The sequence below is a fragment of the Strix uralensis genome, chromosome 10 (genome assembly GCF_047716275.1).
Source record: "Strix uralensis isolate ZFMK-TIS-50842 chromosome 10, bStrUra1, whole genome shotgun sequence".
Classification (NCBI taxonomy): domain Eukaryota; kingdom Metazoa; phylum Chordata; class Aves; order Strigiformes; family Strigidae; genus Strix; species Strix uralensis.
In genome coordinates this window covers 14,344,165-14,362,968 of record NC_133981.1, presented here as the reverse complement: position 1 = coordinate 14,362,968, position 18,804 = coordinate 14,344,165, and the positions used below count along the sequence as shown (strand labels likewise).

Here is an 18,804-nt window from a genome sequence, read left to right as displayed (position 1 = left end):
AGCTGGTTTTCCCCCATCTGTGTTCCATTTCAGAAGACAGCCTGCTTCTTGGGACTGCTTGAATCTCTCTGGTCATTGTGTTCATTCTTTGTTTGATCAATTGTTCTTGGGATCCAGACCTTGTTTTTTCTTTGCTGCTTGAAGGGAGTCTCCAAATAAATTCTCATTTAAACACAAAGAGGATCATTACACCTACAGCTTCTACTTCTGCAATGTCTCCTGTTGGCAAAAGCTTTTGTTTTCTCGGTAAAACAGCACAGTGTCTTGAGTCCAGAGCTGCATTGTGAAACTTGTTTCTTTTGTCCATTTTGTGTTGCAATCACTCTGCCCCATTCAAAATCACTTTCTCTTCCAGGCCTTAAGCAACTAAATCCTTTCAGATGGAGCCACTTTGGGTCTTGCGTGCGCTACATTGTCTTCCATCCCTTTGTGTTCCATTTTTATCTCTAACTTTTTTCCAGCATGTCTTCCATGCACACCATGTTTGATTCGCTGTGCTCTGCAGTGTGGTGGTGTCACGAAGGAGAGCTTGGCTGGACGCTGCTCTGGTTGAGCCCAGTCCCGTGGCTGGCTGTGATAATCACCACATGCTCTCTTCTGCTTGTGCTCACAGTGGAGTTGCTCAGTGCTCGTTTGGGTCTACCATCCTTTTTGAAGTGTCCCATCCTTTTGCTTCCTTTAGGTCACGGAAGAAGCTTACGTCCCAGTTGGAGACATGAACGGCATGGGATTCAGGCCCTTTGATATGGTTATCCCTTTTGCTGTAAGGAAAGGAGAAATAACAGGTACCTGGAGTATGTGTAGTCTCTCGGGGAGGTTTTGCTTTTTGTTAGCATGTTTATCCATTTGCTGCTAACAGTCTGGGTGGTCTAGACCACAGTGTGTGGGGGAGGGTTGTATCCTGCCAGCAACTTAATTGTTTAATTTCACATCAAGTGGCACCCGCTGAGGGTGAGCAGGATACGCCCCGTCGATGGTTTTGAGTTAAATGAGGGGATTCTTGGTGCTGCTGTGGTCATTGGTGCTAGACTGTGAGCTACTGCACTGTAGGACCTGTTGCTGCTTTTTCCCCTCTAGAGCAGCTACATGCATCCTTGATAAGCTCCATTACTTTGTGCAGATGCTGCAAAACAGTCTAATCCTGCATTCCTGTCACACACCTCCAAAGCAGGCAACCCCTCTTCCCCAGGTCTGGCATCTGAGAGCATCACCCCAGTAATATCCTGGTTGCACTAAGCTCCTGCACACAGGGACTGTGTCCCCTCCTGCCCTCTAGCCCAGCAATTCCACCCCAAGCCCTGGTCTGTCCCTGCTGAAGAGTCAGTCGATCTTTCCTTTTCAGAAGAGCTGCAGGAGAGGGAGCATCTTGGAGTGAGGTAGATCGGTGCCTTTCCTGGAGCTTGCCGCGGAAATTTTAGTGGCTGAGGCCCTGCCTCTGTAGAGTTTGTAAGGTCACAGGACTGTTTGCCAGATGTCTGCTGCTGCATTGTATTCGTGTAGCTTAAGTAGAAAACATGTCTGGTTAGTGTTCCCATTAGTTTCCTATTTGTGCCTGTGGGTAAGGGGTTTAACAATTTAAAATGCTTGTTTAAAATGGCTAGACAATTCTTTGTGGGTGGGAGAGGGTAAGCAGGCAGCTTCTCCTTCTGTAACTCCCACGGTGGCTTTTTGCAGGTGAAGTACACATGCCCTCTGGAAAGACGGATACGCCTGATATTGTGGATAACAAAGACGGCACAGTAACAGTGAGATATGCTCCTACTGAGGTTGGGCTGCATGAAATGCACATAAAATACATGGGAAAGCACATCCCAGGTGAGTCTGACAAAGCAGGTGACACAAATCCGAGTCCAGTGTCCTGCTGATGCATCTGCTCTGTGTTCGGATTTCTATAGCTTAGTTGTGTGTGCTGCAGTAAGAACTGCCCAGGATGTCTTACTGTTCGGCAGCAGTTCGTCTGCAAGCAGTCCAGAGAGCAGCTAAAGCAAAGGAGTAAGTGCTGGCACATGTGAGCTTCCATTGTGGTTTAATAGTACCAGCCAGGCTTAAAATGGATTTTGGTTTGGGAAACCGGCTTTTGTGGCATTTTATTACGAAGAAGAAACATACAATTTTCAAACTACCATTTTTTTCAGGTTGAAATTCACTGCTGTGGTGCTTGACAAAACTAGTGGTTACAGTATATGTTTATCCTTAAAACTGCATTGGCATAAAATCTCCAATCTGTGGGGAAGACTAAGTGGCTAAAACACTATAGTTACGCTTTCCATCTCATTGCAATAAAATAAAACACATATGCACACTATGCTGTAATCTTTCTTTCTTCTTGCCTGCTTCTTAACAAACAGAAACCACTGCTTTTCATTCTTTTTCTCTCCTCTTCTTTGACCTTACTTCACCAGCTCCTGCATCTCCCCAGCCAAAGCTCTGCCTCACCTGGGGGCTGGGGCTGCCCCACGGTTCTCCGAGCATGCCGGCTGCCTGGGGCTGGGGCGAAAAGGGGCGGATCTGTAGAATGACGTGTAGACGTGAAACAAATACCTTCAGCACTGCCTGGACTGGGCTGCTGGTTCTAATGTTGTACAGAAACACAGGATAACTTTGGTTGAAGTAGGGAGCTCAATAATGTGATGGATGGTGCTACTTCAATATCTTCAGCACTTTGTATGGATATAGCACCTCCGTAAGTGCCAAACTGTCAGATCTGTCAGTTCACTAAGAGCATTACCTGGTGCCTAGGCAGAAGGATGATGTGCCATAATGTTCCCTTCTTGAAGGCTATCATGAATCAAACTTGCTACTGTCTTGGCTGCAAAATCTATCTTTGGACTTAAGAGCTATCAGTGCATTTTTTTGAAACCATTAATGGCTGTTGGTGACTGTACTTTTTGTTCTTGTGCACCAGCTTAGCTAATCTGAGGCTGGCAAATATGTTTTTGGATACCCTTCAAATTTGCTAGTTCAGGTCCATTGAGTCAGACAATGTGCTGTGCTAGTTCCTAATTGAGCTACCAAAATTCAGGATCTGTGCCTGAACTGAAAGCCTGCTTCTGAGTCATGTTCTGATTTAATGTGCTAAAAATAAACTTGTAATGAATACGATCCTTTACAACAACATTGAAGCTTATCTCTGGTACTTTGAGTAACACTTACTTTGTCACAACTGAACGTGAAACAAATAGTGGAGAAGTATCTTTTGAAGATGAAAGGGGAGGCTTATTCATTTTAAGTGCATTACAGTCCCGTAAAGGTTCTTGAAATATCTAGTGAGAATGGCACTGAAGAACACGCATATCAGTAAGCATAAGATCCCGTTGGGTTGGAGCAGCTTGATGTCTGTTTTGTTCTCATAGTCCAGGCCCACTCATCCTTAAAAGTGCTTCTTTTGATTTTATTTTCCTTTAGAGAGCCCTCTGCAGTTCTATGTGAATTATCCAAACAGCGGCAGTGTGTCTGCTTATGGGCCTGGCCTCATTTACGGGGTTGCCAATAAACCAGCAACTTTCACCATTGTCACGGAAGACGCAGGAGAGGGTAAGTCTGTTCTTTAAACCCATCCTACCCTAAACTAGGAAATTTCTGGAAGTATAATGTGCATCATCATTAATTTGCCTTCATCTATCCAACTATGAATCTCTGGTGTGATACAAATGACTTGTGCAAATATCAGGCTGTAACTTGCAATAAAAACTATTTTATTACTGCTTCCTGAGAGCAGTAGATGGACCCTGTGGTACAGGGTGCAAATGATTCATTTAATTAAAAATAAGACTGAAGGTAGCTTAGATCCAGTGGATGGTGACTGGATGTGAAATCACTGTTAGCTAAAAGGCTGAATAGAGTTGTGGTCTTAGTGGATTGGCCTGAGCTGGTTTTGCTGCTGTCCTTTGAAAATATATATCTAAGCTGCGTTTTCAGTACCAAGTACTGGCTATTTCTCTCTGGACCAAGTCTTTGGACTTGGTGTACACGAAGATTTACAGAAGTGCTGTTCTCCTTGTTTCTTAGGTGGGCTGGACTTGGCTATTGAAGGACCTTCAAAAGCAGAGATCAGCTGCATTGATAACAAAGATGGAACATGCACAGTCACATACCTGCCTACTCTACCTGGGAACTACAGCATCCTGGTCAAGTACAACGACAAGCACATCCCGGGCAGTCCGTTCACGGCCAAGATCACAGGTATAAAGTTTAGACTTCTGGAAGCACTTCATAATGAAAACTAACTTCTGATAGCATGGGGGATCTGATTTGTGGCCGGAACATGAAGTCCTCCAACTTGTTCTGCACTTAACCTTGTAATATTTTCTGACTTGTTTCTCTTTATATATTCAGATGATAACAGAAGACGGTCCCAGGTTAAGCTTGGTTCTGCTGCTGACTTTCTGTTGGACATCAATGAGACTGATCTCAGTCTCCTAACAGCCAGCATTAAAGCCCCATCAGGTCGTGATGAGCCTTGTCTTCTGAAAAGGCTACCCAATAACCACATTGGTAAGCTCTGACAGTCTTGACCTAAGAGAGTAGTATAGTGGCCTCTACTCCAGTTTGCTTTGCTATGTAAAATGACTGGCTTCTCTGCTCCTTCCCAGAAGAGTGTTGTCAAACCAGGTGGTTGATATTGTTTGGTACAGTTGGCCAAAGACAGAAGAGTATGAAGAATGACTTCTTGTGTTAGCTTGTGTGTGATGTGCCAGGTTGTGACTGAAGTGCTGTTTGTCAACATTTGTGAATGGCTTTGTGGCCCATTTGAGAGCAACGCTTAACATGTGTAAAGAGAGTACTCCTTCAGTGTTCCATTTCTTGGTGTAATTAAGGCATTTAAATCAAGTATAACATGCATGAAAATTGAATAAGTTTGTCACATTTCTCTGCTTTGTAGGCATCTCATTCATTCCACGGGAAGTGGGAGAACATCTGGTTAGCATTAAGAAAAATGGGAGCCATGTACCAAACAGCCCTGTAACAATCATGGTGGTCCAGTCTGAGATAGGAGATGCCAGACGAGCGAGAGTTTTTGGACGTGGCTTGGTAGAAGGACGAACCTTTGAAATGTGTGACTTCATTGTAGACACAAGAGACGCAGGTTAGTTCCATTGCAAAAGGACTGTGGGATGGTGCGAGATATGTATCCTCTGTAAATGAGTGTTGTCTACCTCAGTGTGACCACCAAGCAGCAGATGCACATAGTGTATTAAGCATGCATGGTCATTATTGTCAGTTATTAACTACAGACAATGCTATTAACTTCTAAAATGCTTTGCATTGCCTTGGCTGATGTCTTCCATTACAGCCAACAAGGACTGTCAGTGAGGCACTGATGAAGCTTTTCTTTCATTTGATGGTGCTGGTTCTAGCATTGTTGTGTACAGCAAGAAGGAAATGAGGTAGATATTTCCCTGTTGGTTTAATGTGGAGCCTTGGCCACAGTCTTTGAAGCTGACTTTTGAACTTCAGTGAAATAAAAGGGATATGGTCAGAGCATTTTAGGAGCTGAATGCATGCTGTGCCTTCAATATCTGACTGATGAGGATTACAAAAATGTCATTAAGGCATCGTGCAACTCCCATGTGCCCGTTATGGTACAAACCTACTGACTAGCTACTGCTATGGGTTTGGACTATTTTACATCAAATTTATAATAGCGCTATGGAAATCTATGGCTAACTTAGCTATATTGTAGGTTATGGTGGGATCTCACTGGCAGTTGAAGGACCCAGCAAGGTAGATATCCAAACTGAAGACCTAGAAGATGGAACTTGCAAAGTGTCCTATTTTCCAACTGTACCTGGCGTGTACATTGTGTCCACTAAATTTGCAGATGAACATATTCCAGGTAAGCAGAAGTGTTGAGCAACTTTTTGGTTAGTACGACAGAAGTCTTACTGTGGATGGGCAGTGTGATCTGGTTTGGACTGCAAGTCCCAAAGATTCAAGGAGGTCCTACCAGTACCCTCCACAAGCAGCAAGCATCCAAAACTGTTCTGGTTACATGGGTGTATTTCACTTGGACCTGACTGTTAGCTGACCCTAAAACTTCCCCTATGATCCACTACAAGTGAGAGGAAGCTTTCACTCCTCCCCTCAATGTAGTGTGTAATGAGTGGAGGAGGAATGACTTACTGTGGTACTTACAGGCAGCCCATTTACTGTGAAGATAAGTGGGGAAGGAAGAGTTAAGGAGAGCATCACACGAACAAGACGGGCTCCCTCTGTTGCAACAGTAGGAAGTATATGTGATCTGAACCTAAAAATTCCAGGTAAGTACTGTCCTTATCCCCATAACCATAACTTGCATTGGTATAGCATGGGTGTACCTGAAGCAGAGTAAATAGAAACTTCAGTGTTGTTAAGGCATCCTCATATTAAGATAGTTAAAGGAAGAAATGCTGGTAGTGTGGTCTCTTTGAACGGTTAAAAATAGGCATAACCATGGTCAACGTATGGATAAATAAATACCAGGGAGGCCTTAATCTATCCTGTATACAGCAGGCTGGAGAATGGGCTGCACAGCTCATCCTGTCTCCAGGGTTTTAAGACTGTCATGTTGTCTGTTAAGTGTTTGTACTGCTGTCTGGCATGTGTGGATCACATAGGCCAGTCTTAGCTGGCTGCACTTATCCAGCCTCTTCATTTGCCTTCCATAGTACCTGGTAAGCTGTAGTTGGCTGGGCTTGCTGCTTGGCAGCACGCATCTAGCTGAGCCTACAAACTGGCACCTACATGCCTCTTCTGTCATTTGTACGGTGTAATCACTTGAGCTTAGGTCCTAATTCCAAAAGCAAAATACCAAAACCCTTTGTCACTTTCTAATCTGCTTTTTTTTTATTCTCTTCTTGTTAGAAATTGATTGTGGGGATATGACAGCCCAGGTAACTAGTCCCTCTGGAAGAAACTTTGATGCTGAAATCGTAGAGGCTGACAAAAACACCTATTGCGTCCGCTTTGTGCCACAAGAAATGGGGGTCCACACTGTGGATGTCAAATACAGAGGGCAGCCGGTGCCAGGCAGCCCCTTCCAGTTCACCGTGGGGCCGTTGGGTGAGGGAGGAGCCCATAAAGTGAGAGCTGGAGGCCCAGGGCTGGAGCGTGGAGAGACGGGTGTCCCAGGTGAGTCCTCTGCTCTCGCTAGGCTCCAGTGCCTGCCATGCACAGCAGGTCTGCAGCGCAGTGCTTCGGTTTCTGTTGCCCTCTCCTCTGAGAGCTTGAGCAGAGCTTGGTGTAACACCATAGGTTGCCCCAAGCCAAGGGTGATCAGTGGAAGAACAAGGAGAAATTATATTGCTGCATCATGCAGGTGGAGAAGTCTGGAAATACGTGTTTTGGAAACTGACTGCTCTCACAGGAGGAGCTTGAGGTTGTAAGGTGTGTTATATGGGGCTGATAGGCTAATTCAAGGCTAATAGGAGCCTCTTGAAGAAACTGCTAAGTGTTATCACCCAGGGTGATGGGACGAGGTACCATTCCTCATACACATAAGTATGGGATGCTGCATGGTCTGTTAGGAAGAAGCTGAAACCTAGCAGCAGCAAACTTACTCTTATGTGTGCTCTCATGTTCTTCACAGCCGAGTTCAGTATATGGACACGGGAAGCCGGAGCTGGAGGACTGTCTATTGCTGTAGAAGGCCCAAGTAAAGCAGAAATTGCCTTTGAGGACCATAAAGATGGATCTTGTGGTGTATCATACATAGTTCAAGAGCCAGGTGTGTACCAAGACCAAATCATACTGAAATAACACTGAATGCTACTCTCAAAGAAATTGAGGATGCTCACTGCTTCTTTTCTCCCTGCAGGCAACTATGAGGTGTCCATAAAGTTCAATGACGAGCACATTCCTGAAAGCCCCTACCTGGTTCCCGTCATCGCCCCATCTGATGATGCTCGCAGGCTCACTGTCACTAGCCTTCAGGTGAGACATAAGGAAACATCTCCACAACTTGCCACACAGACTGATTTCGTCCTTGTTCTCCAAGACCCAAATGGTTGCCCTTCCTTCTTAGTAACAGCCTTGCCTTGTTTGGTGCTTGTTTCCAAGCTCAGCTTGCAGCCAGAGAGGTTTTTGGCAGCTGGCCCCTTGGTAACTTGGGCCAGTAGAGCTGGCCCAGCTCTGCCTAGCCAGAATTTGAAGGCAGAAGGCTCAACTGAGTGTATTACGGGTGGTAACACTTGGGAATTAAGAATAAGAGGCTATAGAAATAGCATTGAAGGAGCTAAAACTTGCTTTTCATCCCATTAGCGAGGGGAGTGCCAGAGAGAACTGAAACATGAACATGAACCACCGGTGACTGTGCTGGTACCAAGTTACTCAGTTGGTATGTGGGCTGAAGAGCTGGGTTTCCACAGGCGAGGCAGCGTAGGGCCACGCGGTTGGGACACTGCTGCAGCCTTGCTGGAGCATTTGCATGGGCAGATGGAGGGGGCCCCACCATGAGGTCAGGGCGCAGATTTACTCTGGCTGACATCACGAAACCACACAGTTGCAGCTCAGATGATTCACGAACAGTAGCCAATCTCAGAGTGAATCACAGCTTTGTACTTGGTCTGGGCTCATCCGTTAACCTCACCATATCATTTTTGTGTGTGTGTGGTTACGTGCATTAAAATACAAACAACATTAAAGGCCTGACTTAAATCTCCAAAACCAGAAACTTGGAATATGAGACTGAGAATCTGTGTCTAAATATACTGTACCTCAGTCTTCATCAAGTAGTGATAAGCAATTAGTACTTCAGTTGAGGCTTTTTTTTGGATATGTCCCAGCTGTGGTCCCCAGGAATTTGCCTGGGCTGCAGGACTCCTCTACCTTGGCTGTGTAAATGAATCGTGACAGCCTGATCCGATAGTATCTCTTCTAACCAGGAGTTACAAGGGCGTTAATTAGTCGCTGTGGTATTGATGTTTCTCTTGTGTTTCATTTAAAGACTCTTTGACAGGAATACTCGCTTCAGTTAAGTCCTGCAGAGGCAGATAAAGCTGAGTATTCTATAACGGAGCGCAGTGTGCAACATCAGCCTCCGCTAAACCTGCATCAGGGACTTTCTTTATACATTGTATCTCAGTTCTACTCAGTTGCATTTATTTCCCTCTTCAGGATTTAATTGAAAACAAGATCAGGTAAAGTATGTTCAGCATAAAATATTACTGCTGGATAGCTGCGTGGGCTGCTCTGGTTGAGGACCATGGATGCTGAGCTGCCTCGCCTTCCACCGATGGCTTGACAGCACAGCAACATCTGGTTTCATGTTTTAAATTACTTTCTCATGTTAAGACATCTTGTGGTGGCGTTCTAAAAGCAGCCTCTTGTGGCAAATATAAACATGCATATTGCTCTTTCAGAAAACTGGATTATCAGAGGGAGGCTTTTCCCCTGAATGAATCTGGAATCAATGAACATGCTGAAAATGGAGCTATAGCTTAAACATCCTTTAAATCAAGTGCCTGAATACTGGGGACTGACCTGAGTGATAACAAGTGACTAGTCTCTTAAACCTGCCTCTGCCTGATTTGGCAGAGTCGTCTGACTTCCAAAAACAATCGGTTACCATGGGAAGAATCAGCCTAGCCAGTGTGGGTGACTGCTAAATCAGCCACCCCCCTAAGAGGGAGAGAGCTTCTAACTTGACAGTTAATGCAAGTCACAACTTTATGCCTTTTGTTGAAATCTTTAAAAAAAGAAAATTTGCTGAAGTGGTTATTTCCCTGCCAGAAATCTTGTGCTGTCTGAAACAAGAAGTTTAAATTTGATAATCTGACTGTTGCATTCTCAGGAGTCTGGATTAAAAGTTAATCAGCCGGCATCCTTTGCTATAAGGCTAAATGGGGCAAAGGGCAAGATCGATGCTAAAGTCCACAGCCCCTCCGGAGCTGTAGAAGAGTGTCACGTGTCTGAGCTGGAGCCAGGTGAGCACGGCTTTATGTTGGTCAAAACAAACAGGGTGACCACCAAAGCACACTCACTGACACCTAGCGGGGGGCTTTTGTCCCTTTGGCTTGTGAGCAGTGTACCCGAGGGACAAGCACCTTGCTTGGAGAATGACTTCCTGGTGTCAGGAGTCCATGCTTTTCCTAGATAGCTCTTGAAATGACTGAGCCTGAACTTGTGTAAGATACAGATATTTAAGTCTTGGCTTGCCGGTGGAGGTACAGTGAAACTAGTCATAAATGAAATATGCTGTGGTTGTTGAATTTAGCAAGAGAAGAAGTTTATTTTTCAAAGCTATGCTTCCATCTTTGACTAATAGTTTATTTTTAACTAGCAGTCAGTCTTTCATACAAAATGTCAAGGAAGCTGAGTATAAGCAAACACTACAGAAAGCTCAACACCTGTTTCAGCAATGAGCTTTTCTTTTTCACTTGAAGTCTGAATGAGTTATAGTCTGTACTGTGGACAGACAGCAGCTGTCCGGCTGGGGAAGATCGGTCCCTCCTCTGGGTTAACATGCAATCAAAAACGTTAAATACCAGCAAATTATTAAATGACTTTCTTAAACAGAGGTGCGGTGTCTGTGGTGTCAGAGCAGCACACTCAGCCCACTGGTAAGATTTGGCTTGCTCTTACCAGCTGCTTTTCTTCTCTGCGCTGCTCCCTCGACCGCTGACGGGTTGAGCTGTGATTAAGCTGTCACGTTTAGTGCATGTGTGAGGCAAATAACCCTAAAACTCACCCTGCAGACTAGATGACAGCTGAGATTGGATCCTGGTAGACAAGGTGAAAATGCAACCCGTGACACCTCCTGTGATAAATAGTGTTTTCCTACTTAAATATGAGTCCAGCAGCTTGTGTAGCTGAGTTTGCTGAAGCTGGGACCAAAATATGTCAAAGCGTTACAGAAGCCTTGCTTGGGTTGCTAACCAGCCCTGCGCTGGGTTTAATTGCTATTTTATTGTTCTACTGTTATCTCTGATGTATCAGAAAAGTCACTTCTCTCTTGCAGATAAGTATGCCGTTCGGTTCATCCCCCATGAAAATGGCATCCACTCAATTGACGTGAAGTTCAACGGAAGCCATGTCGTGGGCAGCCCTTTCAAAGTGCGTGTTGGTGAGCCCGGGCAGGCGGGCAATCCCGCGCTCGTCACAGCGTACGGATCCGGCCTGGAGAGCGGTACCACGGGTAACCCTTCTTTTACAGCTCTGATACGGATGTGTTTGCACTTTGGCTTTCTGACAGAGACAGAAGCTGTTCTTAGGCATATTTTTACGTGACTTTCCCTGCTAAGGCAGCTGAACTAACCCACATTCTCTGCCGACCTGGGTGCAGGCTAATTTTGCATTCTCGCATGCTCCTCAAGTCTTGTAACCATTGATTAGCAAGTCGCCAGGCTATACTGAGCCTTAACAAACGTAAAACCTCTGCAAAGCAGCAACTGCAGTACGAGTTCACTTGAACTGGTTAGCAGCTGAGCTGTGACTCTGCTGGTTAGCTTATCTCTGCATCGGTGGTCCCTCAGATCTCTGGAATGCTCTGGCTCCCTTCCACATGTGAACACAATGTCTGCAAAGGCCAGAGGCTTTTGTGAATGCACATACTGAGTTGGCTGTCTGGTTGAAGGAGTCTTGTTTAACTTGCATACCCCTGTTAGTTAAATGGGTACGAGGGTGTACCCAGTAACCTTCTCTTCAGTGCTTGCGCCTCTAAGAAATTTCAAGTTAAATGTAATACGATGTGTAAACTTTAGGGAGTACAGCGGATGGTTCTGTTTGTAGTGTGCTGTATGTGCTTCAGATGCAGTGTGAATGCTGACTCTTCTTGGGAATCCGACACTCAGTTATTGGCTGTGACTGCCCCATCTGATAGTTCTTATCTCAAGCATGTACGGTTTAAGTTTTTATTTTTTATTTCTATTGATTTATGGCCTTAGAAAGTATGGAAACATTCCAGGATATGTGCTTTGATTTATTTAATTGTGTGCTTTCTTGGGCCACACACACAGGTGAATAGCAGAGAAACAGGATTTATTTTTTTCCCTTTTGATAATGCAAGGTGATAGCTAGGTTCTCTTATCCTACCTACTGCTGTCTCTTGTGAATTCCATTTCATACCTTTTTTCTCCCTGGAAAAAAAAAGTACTGCAGTTTTTCAGTCAAAGCTTCTGCTGTTCTGGAGAAACCAAGCAGTTGGTTTTGGAAACATGTGGATACACCATGTAAAATAAAGATATTATAGCCAGTGCTGCTTTAATAGGTGGAAACAAAAGCAGTCATTAATACTAGCCACTGATGCATCAGGGACAGGGGAGTTTTTCTCCATCTGTAAAGGTGCTTGGGGTTGTTTTTAATCTAAATAGACTGTTTAACTTCAGCAAAGTTCCTCTGTGCCCCCTTGTTGAATCCTGGCAGTTGCCAAAAGCTCAGTGCCCTGGGAGCTGCTGAGCAGCGTTTCTGAACAATGATCTAGTGTAGAGGTTTCAATAGCCAGTGGCTGAGCACCTGAAATGTCCCCCCAGGAGATGTGCCTGTCTGCAGCCTCCAACAATGCGAGCCTTCATTTTGGTCACAGGGAAAAAGCAGTGACTTCGGAGCAAGAAGTCTTCAGTGAGAAGCTGTGAAGCTTGCTGGCTTTGGAAATTAATTTTCCTCTGGTTGAGTGGTGCATATTGCAGGCTGCCTGCCTTACCTCCCAGGCAGGCGGTGCCAGTGAGATTTACTGCTAAAGCACTGGAAGATGGTACAGTCCTCTGTGGGAGCTGGGTTCTTCAGCATTGCACCACAGCAGCCTCTTGTGTGGAGAGGTTAGAAACTCCCTAGTTCATCACCACGCTTGCATGCTTCAGTTGCAGCTGTAGTAATCTTTCCCACAACCGTCCTGGTTTTGATTGAGCTCTAGCACTTTATTCCTCCTCATCAGTGTCTGATACAACAACCCAAAGATCATAAATGTTTGAAGCCAGAGTTTGACAGTAAATTATTTGGGGGCTGAAAGCCTTGCTTAATGTTTTTCTTGTGTTGCTGGCATTGTGTCATTGGCTTAGTATTAGCAGCAATAATCCAGTTGTGTTAACCAGATGCTGCAATTAAACAAGCTTTTGTTTCCACAAACTGCTTGGAGTGCTGTTGCTGAGCAGTTCAAACACCCTCCAGATCTCCTGCCCCTCATCTCTTGCTTTCTTGTGGGCTCTTTGCTCCTGATCTACAGTCCAGGCAGTGAGATGGCGCTGAGCTTTCCTGAGCTTAGCCATGCAGGAGGCTGGGCCGGCACAGGCTCCGACGCCGGGTAGAAAGGCTCTTGTTCTAAGAGTTTTCTCTCTAAGCCAGTCTTTTGATGCCAGGATCCTTCCATTTTGGTCCTAAAGAGCTCTCATGACCCATTTTCCTGCCCTCCTCGCAGTCGCACAACATGAGCAGAGGAGGGAGCAAGGGTGCCGGCGGGGAGACTGCTGGGGTGCAGAGCCCCTGGTCAGGGTTGGCCTGTGCAAGGATGCTGGCGGGAGGCATGCTGTCCCTCCCTGCCTGCAGCCTTTTGTGGCCTCATCTTGCACCAGATTACCTGTTCCTATTTGATAACAGGCTGCTTTTGTAATATCGGGTGTGAGGAAGAGTGTGTCTTACTGTGCTACGTCTTTCTAGGATTGCAGTCGGAGTTTTTCATTAACACGACCAAGGCTGGTCCAGGTACCCTCTCTGTTACAATTGAAGGGCCATCAAAGGTGAAAATGGACTGCCAGGAAACTCCAGAAGGTTACAAAGTCATGTACACACCCATGGCTCCAGGAAACTATTTAATTGGAGTTAAATATGGTGGACCTAACCACATAGTGGGCAGCCCCTTCAAGGCAAAGGTTACAGGTAAAAAGCTAACCAGTATTTACTGTGTGCCTGAAGTAGTTTGTGTCATTCAGCAAATATGTCCCTCCGAGATAGTGTGGCATTCAAGTCTAGATGCCCCAAAACATGAGAAGCAAAACTTTTCTCCCCATCGTCTTCAAAGCCTAGATGAGGGATCTCAGAAGAGCCTGCAGGAGCATTAGTCACAGAGCTTGCCGGGTTGACTCAGTGGAGGGATGTAAAACAGCTTCATGGGGGAATATTAAATCCTGACCTAGCACTAGGGTGTTGCATTAGCAGTAGGGAAATGTGACTGAAGTACCCGTTTTGCATCCCACCCCCCCCACCACCCCCCAAGCCTGAAACCTGGTCGCCTTTAGCATAAGTGATGCCCCTCTTGGTCTCATTTTGGTGCAGGTGTCACCTAACCAAAGGTCAGCAATGTCTGGGAGGCTTTTAGATGATGTGAGGAAGGTTGGTTTAGGAAGCTCTTTCTCTCTTCAGTGCTGTGTTTAAGCACAGACTGGAGTTCATCTCTACTGCTGCCCCTGAGCTAGTGAACCCTCTCCTGGTGCCCGTGGCGCGGTGATGTTCTTGGGAGTCGACGGCAGGGACTGCACTCCCCCAGGCTGGGACATGCTCTGCTTTCAAAATGGGTTATTGCAAAATTGCACCTGCTTTTCTGCCAACTCGGGTAATTTTTGGCATTTGGTGATTGGAGCACAATTAACTCTTCTTAAGCGGCCAGCTTTGCTTAATGAATCCTGAAGTTCCTGTGGTCTTTTAACCACTCAAGGGCTCTGGGATGGGATTGTTGCCAGCGTTGCTGGAAGATGTCAGCTTAAAAACTGAAGTAGGAAATGGCTCCTCTCCAAAAATGCATTTTGGATGCAGAATGCATGCTAGTCATTAGGAGGGTTTTGACACCTCCTTGTAAATGCCTTTCAGATGGGGTGAATCTGAATGTCAGAAATCTCTTCTGTTTCCAGGACAGCGACTGGTTAGCCCAGGCAGCGCCAACGAAACTTCTTCCATCCTGGTAGAATCAGTGACAAGGTCGTCAACTGAAACTTGCTATAGCGCCATTCCCAAATCCACCTCGGATGCTAGCAAAGTGGTTTCCCGGGGAGCAGGACTCTCAAAGGCGTTTGTGGGTCAGAAAAGCTCCTTCTCCGTGGACTGCAGCAAAGCAGGTATGGGTACAGGAACCAGCTGGATGTCAGGGTGGTTTAGCTGGACGTTTTTACTCTAAACCAACTTGCAAAGTTAAAATTCAGAGCTTGAGGTGATGATCTGGTTCTGAAGAAAAACTAAATGGTACACAGTGCTCACCAAATCAGTCCTAATACAGAGGCTGTAAAGATGCCAGTTCCTCTCCAGATGGCTTTATCTGAGCCAGGTGCACCTGAAAGAAACCACAGGGTTATGGCATGAGAACAAACAGGTTGCTGAACTTAAGCAACCCTCATGGTGCATTGTAGCATGTAATGCAAGGTGTTCCCATAAGCCGTGAGCGCTGGTTGTCATAATCCGGGAGCTTTGTGGTGGGTGGATTACAGGCCAGCCATGTTCACTGATCTTTGCTATTAACTTCTAACGAAGTACTTGAAAGGCCGTGCCCGCTCCCTTTCACGAGCAGTGTTAATGTCTCCTGTGCTCTAGTTAGATAGTGGTAGCCTGTCAGGTCCAGCAAAATGCACATATAAACCCTTGCCTCTATGAGGTTGAAGGCTTTTTCAAATAAAATTCCTTCTTAAATTAGCCTAGTCATACCTCAGACTACCCTTCTGTGAACTAAAATAACAAAATCCTTGTGTTATGGAGCTAATATATTATGGTACAGCCATGCTTGTTTATTTAAGCTTAGGAATGCTAACAGTCTGTTATTTTGCTGTAGGTTCAAATATGTTGTTAGTTGGTGTCCATGGACCTACAATACCATGCGAAGAGGTATCCATCAAGCATTTGGGCAGTCATCAGTACAACGTAACTTATGTCGTCAAGGAAAGGGGTGACTATATTCTGGCGGTGAAATGGGGTGATGAGCACATCCCTGGGAGTCCCTTCCATGTCACCGTTCCCTAAGCTCACCAAGTGTCAGAGTCAATCTTTGTGTTTGTAATTCAGATGCAGAGTTATACTGGTGCAGTCCTGTTGCAAAACGCAGTATCTAGATACACACGGCTCACATTTCAATACAGTCAGAAGTAAACTCTAACTTTATTTTTTACAAGCATTTCACTTCTATCCTACTTACCAACCTAATGTCAATCTATTTAATATCCTTCTCAAATTGTACCTTTGCAGTACTGTCCGAGTCACTGTTAATGTTTGGAGAATCATGTGGATAACTAGACACTAATTTCCCTTGCGGATGTTAAAGACTTTAGATATTAATCGAAAACTGGAATTTGTCTTTGTAATTGGGTATCTTAACTACTGATTTTATTTGACTGGAGACTTTACATTTTAGTTATGGAATATGACTTGGGCTGTCCCCAGTTCAAATTCTTTTCTGTAAAGAAATGAGGTAAAACTGGTACTATAATAGGTGCCTTTGTATACTTGATCAATTTTAACGCTTAACATTATAAAAAGCTACTAAAAGTGGCTTTACCACTCAAATTTAAAATGTTTCTGAAAATGCTTTGCTAATGGTTTACATTTAGGAAAAGTTTATCTTTTATAGCAAACCAAAAGCAGACTGAAAATGACTTCCTGGGAGCTTTCAGCTTTTCTATGTTAACGCTTTGTGAATCTAGACAGGTAGCTTTTTGGCCATGATGCTAGCAATGTGGTTTTTAATTAGCTTGGGATTCTGGTGAAATTTCTGTAACTTTACAGGTAACTCCCCACACTCTTTTTGATTTTTTTTTTTTTTTTTTTTTTTTAAGAACAACCCCTGGTTTGGCTGTGTTAAATAAAGCCCCTAAACTTGCCGAGCCAGGTGTAGCTCTCACCTGCATGACCCAAAATTGATGCAGGTCAGAGCACAGTGGTGTATTGTGAAGATGATCAGTGGTTTCCCTGGAGGCTGCAGGCCAGGCGAGTAGCTGAGATGGTGCAAAGAAGCCAGCCTGGGGCTGGGACCCCTCTGTAGTTGGGTACAGGGTGGGAGGGAGGGCGGGTGTGTGAATTTACCCGTAATAGCAATACCAATCAACAAACCCATCTTTGCAAGTTGTTTTATTATATCTCAGTCCAAGGACATGCCTGAAGCATGCTCATCTCTCCTGAAATCCCCTTCGTGCTGCAAAAGGCGTTCCTGCTGAGGGTCAGGGAGTGAAAACTTCCATTATAACTTGTCTGTTTGTCCTGGATTACTCTGTGCTACTTCCCAAGTGCATATCTGAATTGCTGTCAGCTGCTGGGGCTTTAGTAAACTCTCCAAATGAGCTTTAACTCTGTGATTAGGAGAAGGTAGGATTTGTTGAAAACCTGTTGAAATGTCGCTGTCTGTCCCTATGGAGAAGTTCATGCTTACGGTTCTGTAGTTACGTGTGGATGCACTACTTTCCAGCACAGTTATTGGGGAAATAAAGGAAGGTTGGGGTTTTTTTACTGTGCTTTTTTTTGTGCCTTAATGTGAAATGCTCACTACATTGTAAACTAGGAAGTAAAAACAAAATAAACTGGAATAAAATGCAGGATTGTAAAATTGTATCTTATAACTTATTAAATAGAACTGTTTGCTTCATTAAAATGTGCATGTTAAAAACAACATTGGATTCTTTTCATATAGTTCAAACTGAAACTACAGCATGCAGCAGTTTCAGGCAGACTGAATAACCTCCAGCCCACGAACCGTGCAGGTAGATGGGAAAAACTTGGGTGTAATCTCAGTGCCATTCAGTTTTTCTTTTCTTTAAAACATTTTTTCCTAAACCAAAATGTCTGGCAAAAGTTATGTCATGGCATAAACACACTGGACATCAGCGGGCAGAGTGTGAATGGGCCATGACAGGGCCGTGCTGGTTTTCCCCTGTGTAGACTCCGGGTACTGGGGCAGCGGAGCCGGGGAGCGGCATGTCCCAGGCAGGATCATTGGTCTGATCCCGGGGCACTGCCAGGGGCACCCGCTGGCTCCTCTGGGCTCCCTGGGGCTCTTTGCAGAGGGTGGTTCCCGGCATGGTGCTGCACCTGGGGCTGGCTGGCTTGGTGTAAGACCATGGAAACCAGCAGATGTTTTCCCAAACATGGCTCATGCTGGAAGCCTTGGTGAAACCTGAGATGCAGCAGCTGCCAAGGACTTTCCTGCCCCAGGTTTATCAGATTATTTCCTTTTTATAGTTAACTGTGTTTCATTAGCTTTGTGCTACGTCAGCCTGAACCTCCTATTTAATGTTTTTAAACAAAACAAACCAAAAAAACCTGGATACAGCTGTTGGGTTGGGTAAACCTTGAGAGCTTCATGCCTGTGTAACTCCTATTTCCCAGTAACCCTGTCTAGCTTTCTCTTGCCTGTTGCCGCTTGGTGTCTTGCTCTAATCATACTAGCTGAAATTAATGGGAGTTGTCTGTGAAGTTGATGGACCATGATTGTTACCTTGTCTGAGGTTACCTCCAGCAAAAGCTGAGCTCTGCTTCAAGCAAGCAATTCTGCCTTGCCTGGGCACTGACAGCTGTGGGGTGGCCACAAAAGTTAACTTGCGAAGGACAGCAAGGACCCAGTGATGTTGATGAGAAGAGCTTTTGGTGCAACTTGACTGTGTTGATCTTCTTTAGCAAAAACATTCAGCCAACTCCACTAGCTCTGGCAGCTGAGGACTGACTTTGGGTTGGGCACAAAGCAGCGCTTTTGGTGGCAATGTGCTCTACTTAGGGTCTTTGGCACCTTGACAAAGGTTTCCATTTGCAGTGCCTACCTTAGCAGGCAGCTGTGGGGCTGGGGTGTTGGTGTACTGGGTTACTGACATCCCAGTGCCTTTCGCTGGGTAGACTTGCAATGGTATGAGATGCACTTTTTCAGTTATTTATGGAGGACTGGCATTGGGTTTTTTGCCTCTAGCTGTGGAAGTGTTTTTTTCTGCCAGTTTGGTT

At 45.1% G+C, this 18,804-nt stretch overlaps 1 protein-coding gene across 7 annotated transcripts in view; it reads left to right on the top strand.

Moving 5' to 3' along the window:
* FLNB (filamin B) overlaps window positions 1-17,485 on the top strand; it is a 73,297-nt gene extending 55,812 nt beyond the window's left edge. For 6 of the 7 annotated variants that reach the window (XM_074879275.1, XM_074879273.1, XM_074879271.1 and 3 more), the window contains 16 exons: window positions 683-785; window positions 1,675-1,815; window positions 3,406-3,534; window positions 4,009-4,182; window positions 4,336-4,494; window positions 4,883-5,086; window positions 5,684-5,836; window positions 6,138-6,260; window positions 6,844-7,110; window positions 7,568-7,705; window positions 7,796-7,911; window positions 9,770-9,902; window positions 10,937-11,113; window positions 13,567-13,785; window positions 14,754-14,957; window positions 15,662-17,485. In XM_074879275.1, coding sequence (XP_074735376.1) covers window positions 683-785; window positions 1,675-1,815; window positions 3,406-3,534; window positions 4,009-4,182; window positions 4,336-4,494; window positions 4,883-5,086; window positions 5,684-5,836; window positions 6,138-6,260; window positions 6,844-7,110; window positions 7,568-7,705; window positions 7,796-7,911; window positions 9,770-9,902; window positions 10,937-11,113; window positions 13,567-13,785; window positions 14,754-14,957; window positions 15,662-15,849 — 2,628 coding nt within the window. In that variant the 3' untranslated portion in view covers window positions 15,850-17,485. The remainder of the gene's footprint in view (window positions 1-682; window positions 786-1,674; window positions 1,816-3,405; window positions 3,535-4,008; window positions 4,183-4,335; window positions 4,495-4,882; window positions 5,087-5,683; window positions 5,837-6,137; window positions 6,261-6,843; window positions 7,111-7,567; window positions 7,706-7,795; window positions 7,912-9,769; window positions 9,903-10,936; window positions 11,114-13,566; window positions 13,786-14,753; window positions 14,958-15,661) is intronic. The other variant, XM_074879276.1, reaches the window with a different exon arrangement.
* Window positions 17,486-18,804: the final 1,319 nt, after the last annotated feature.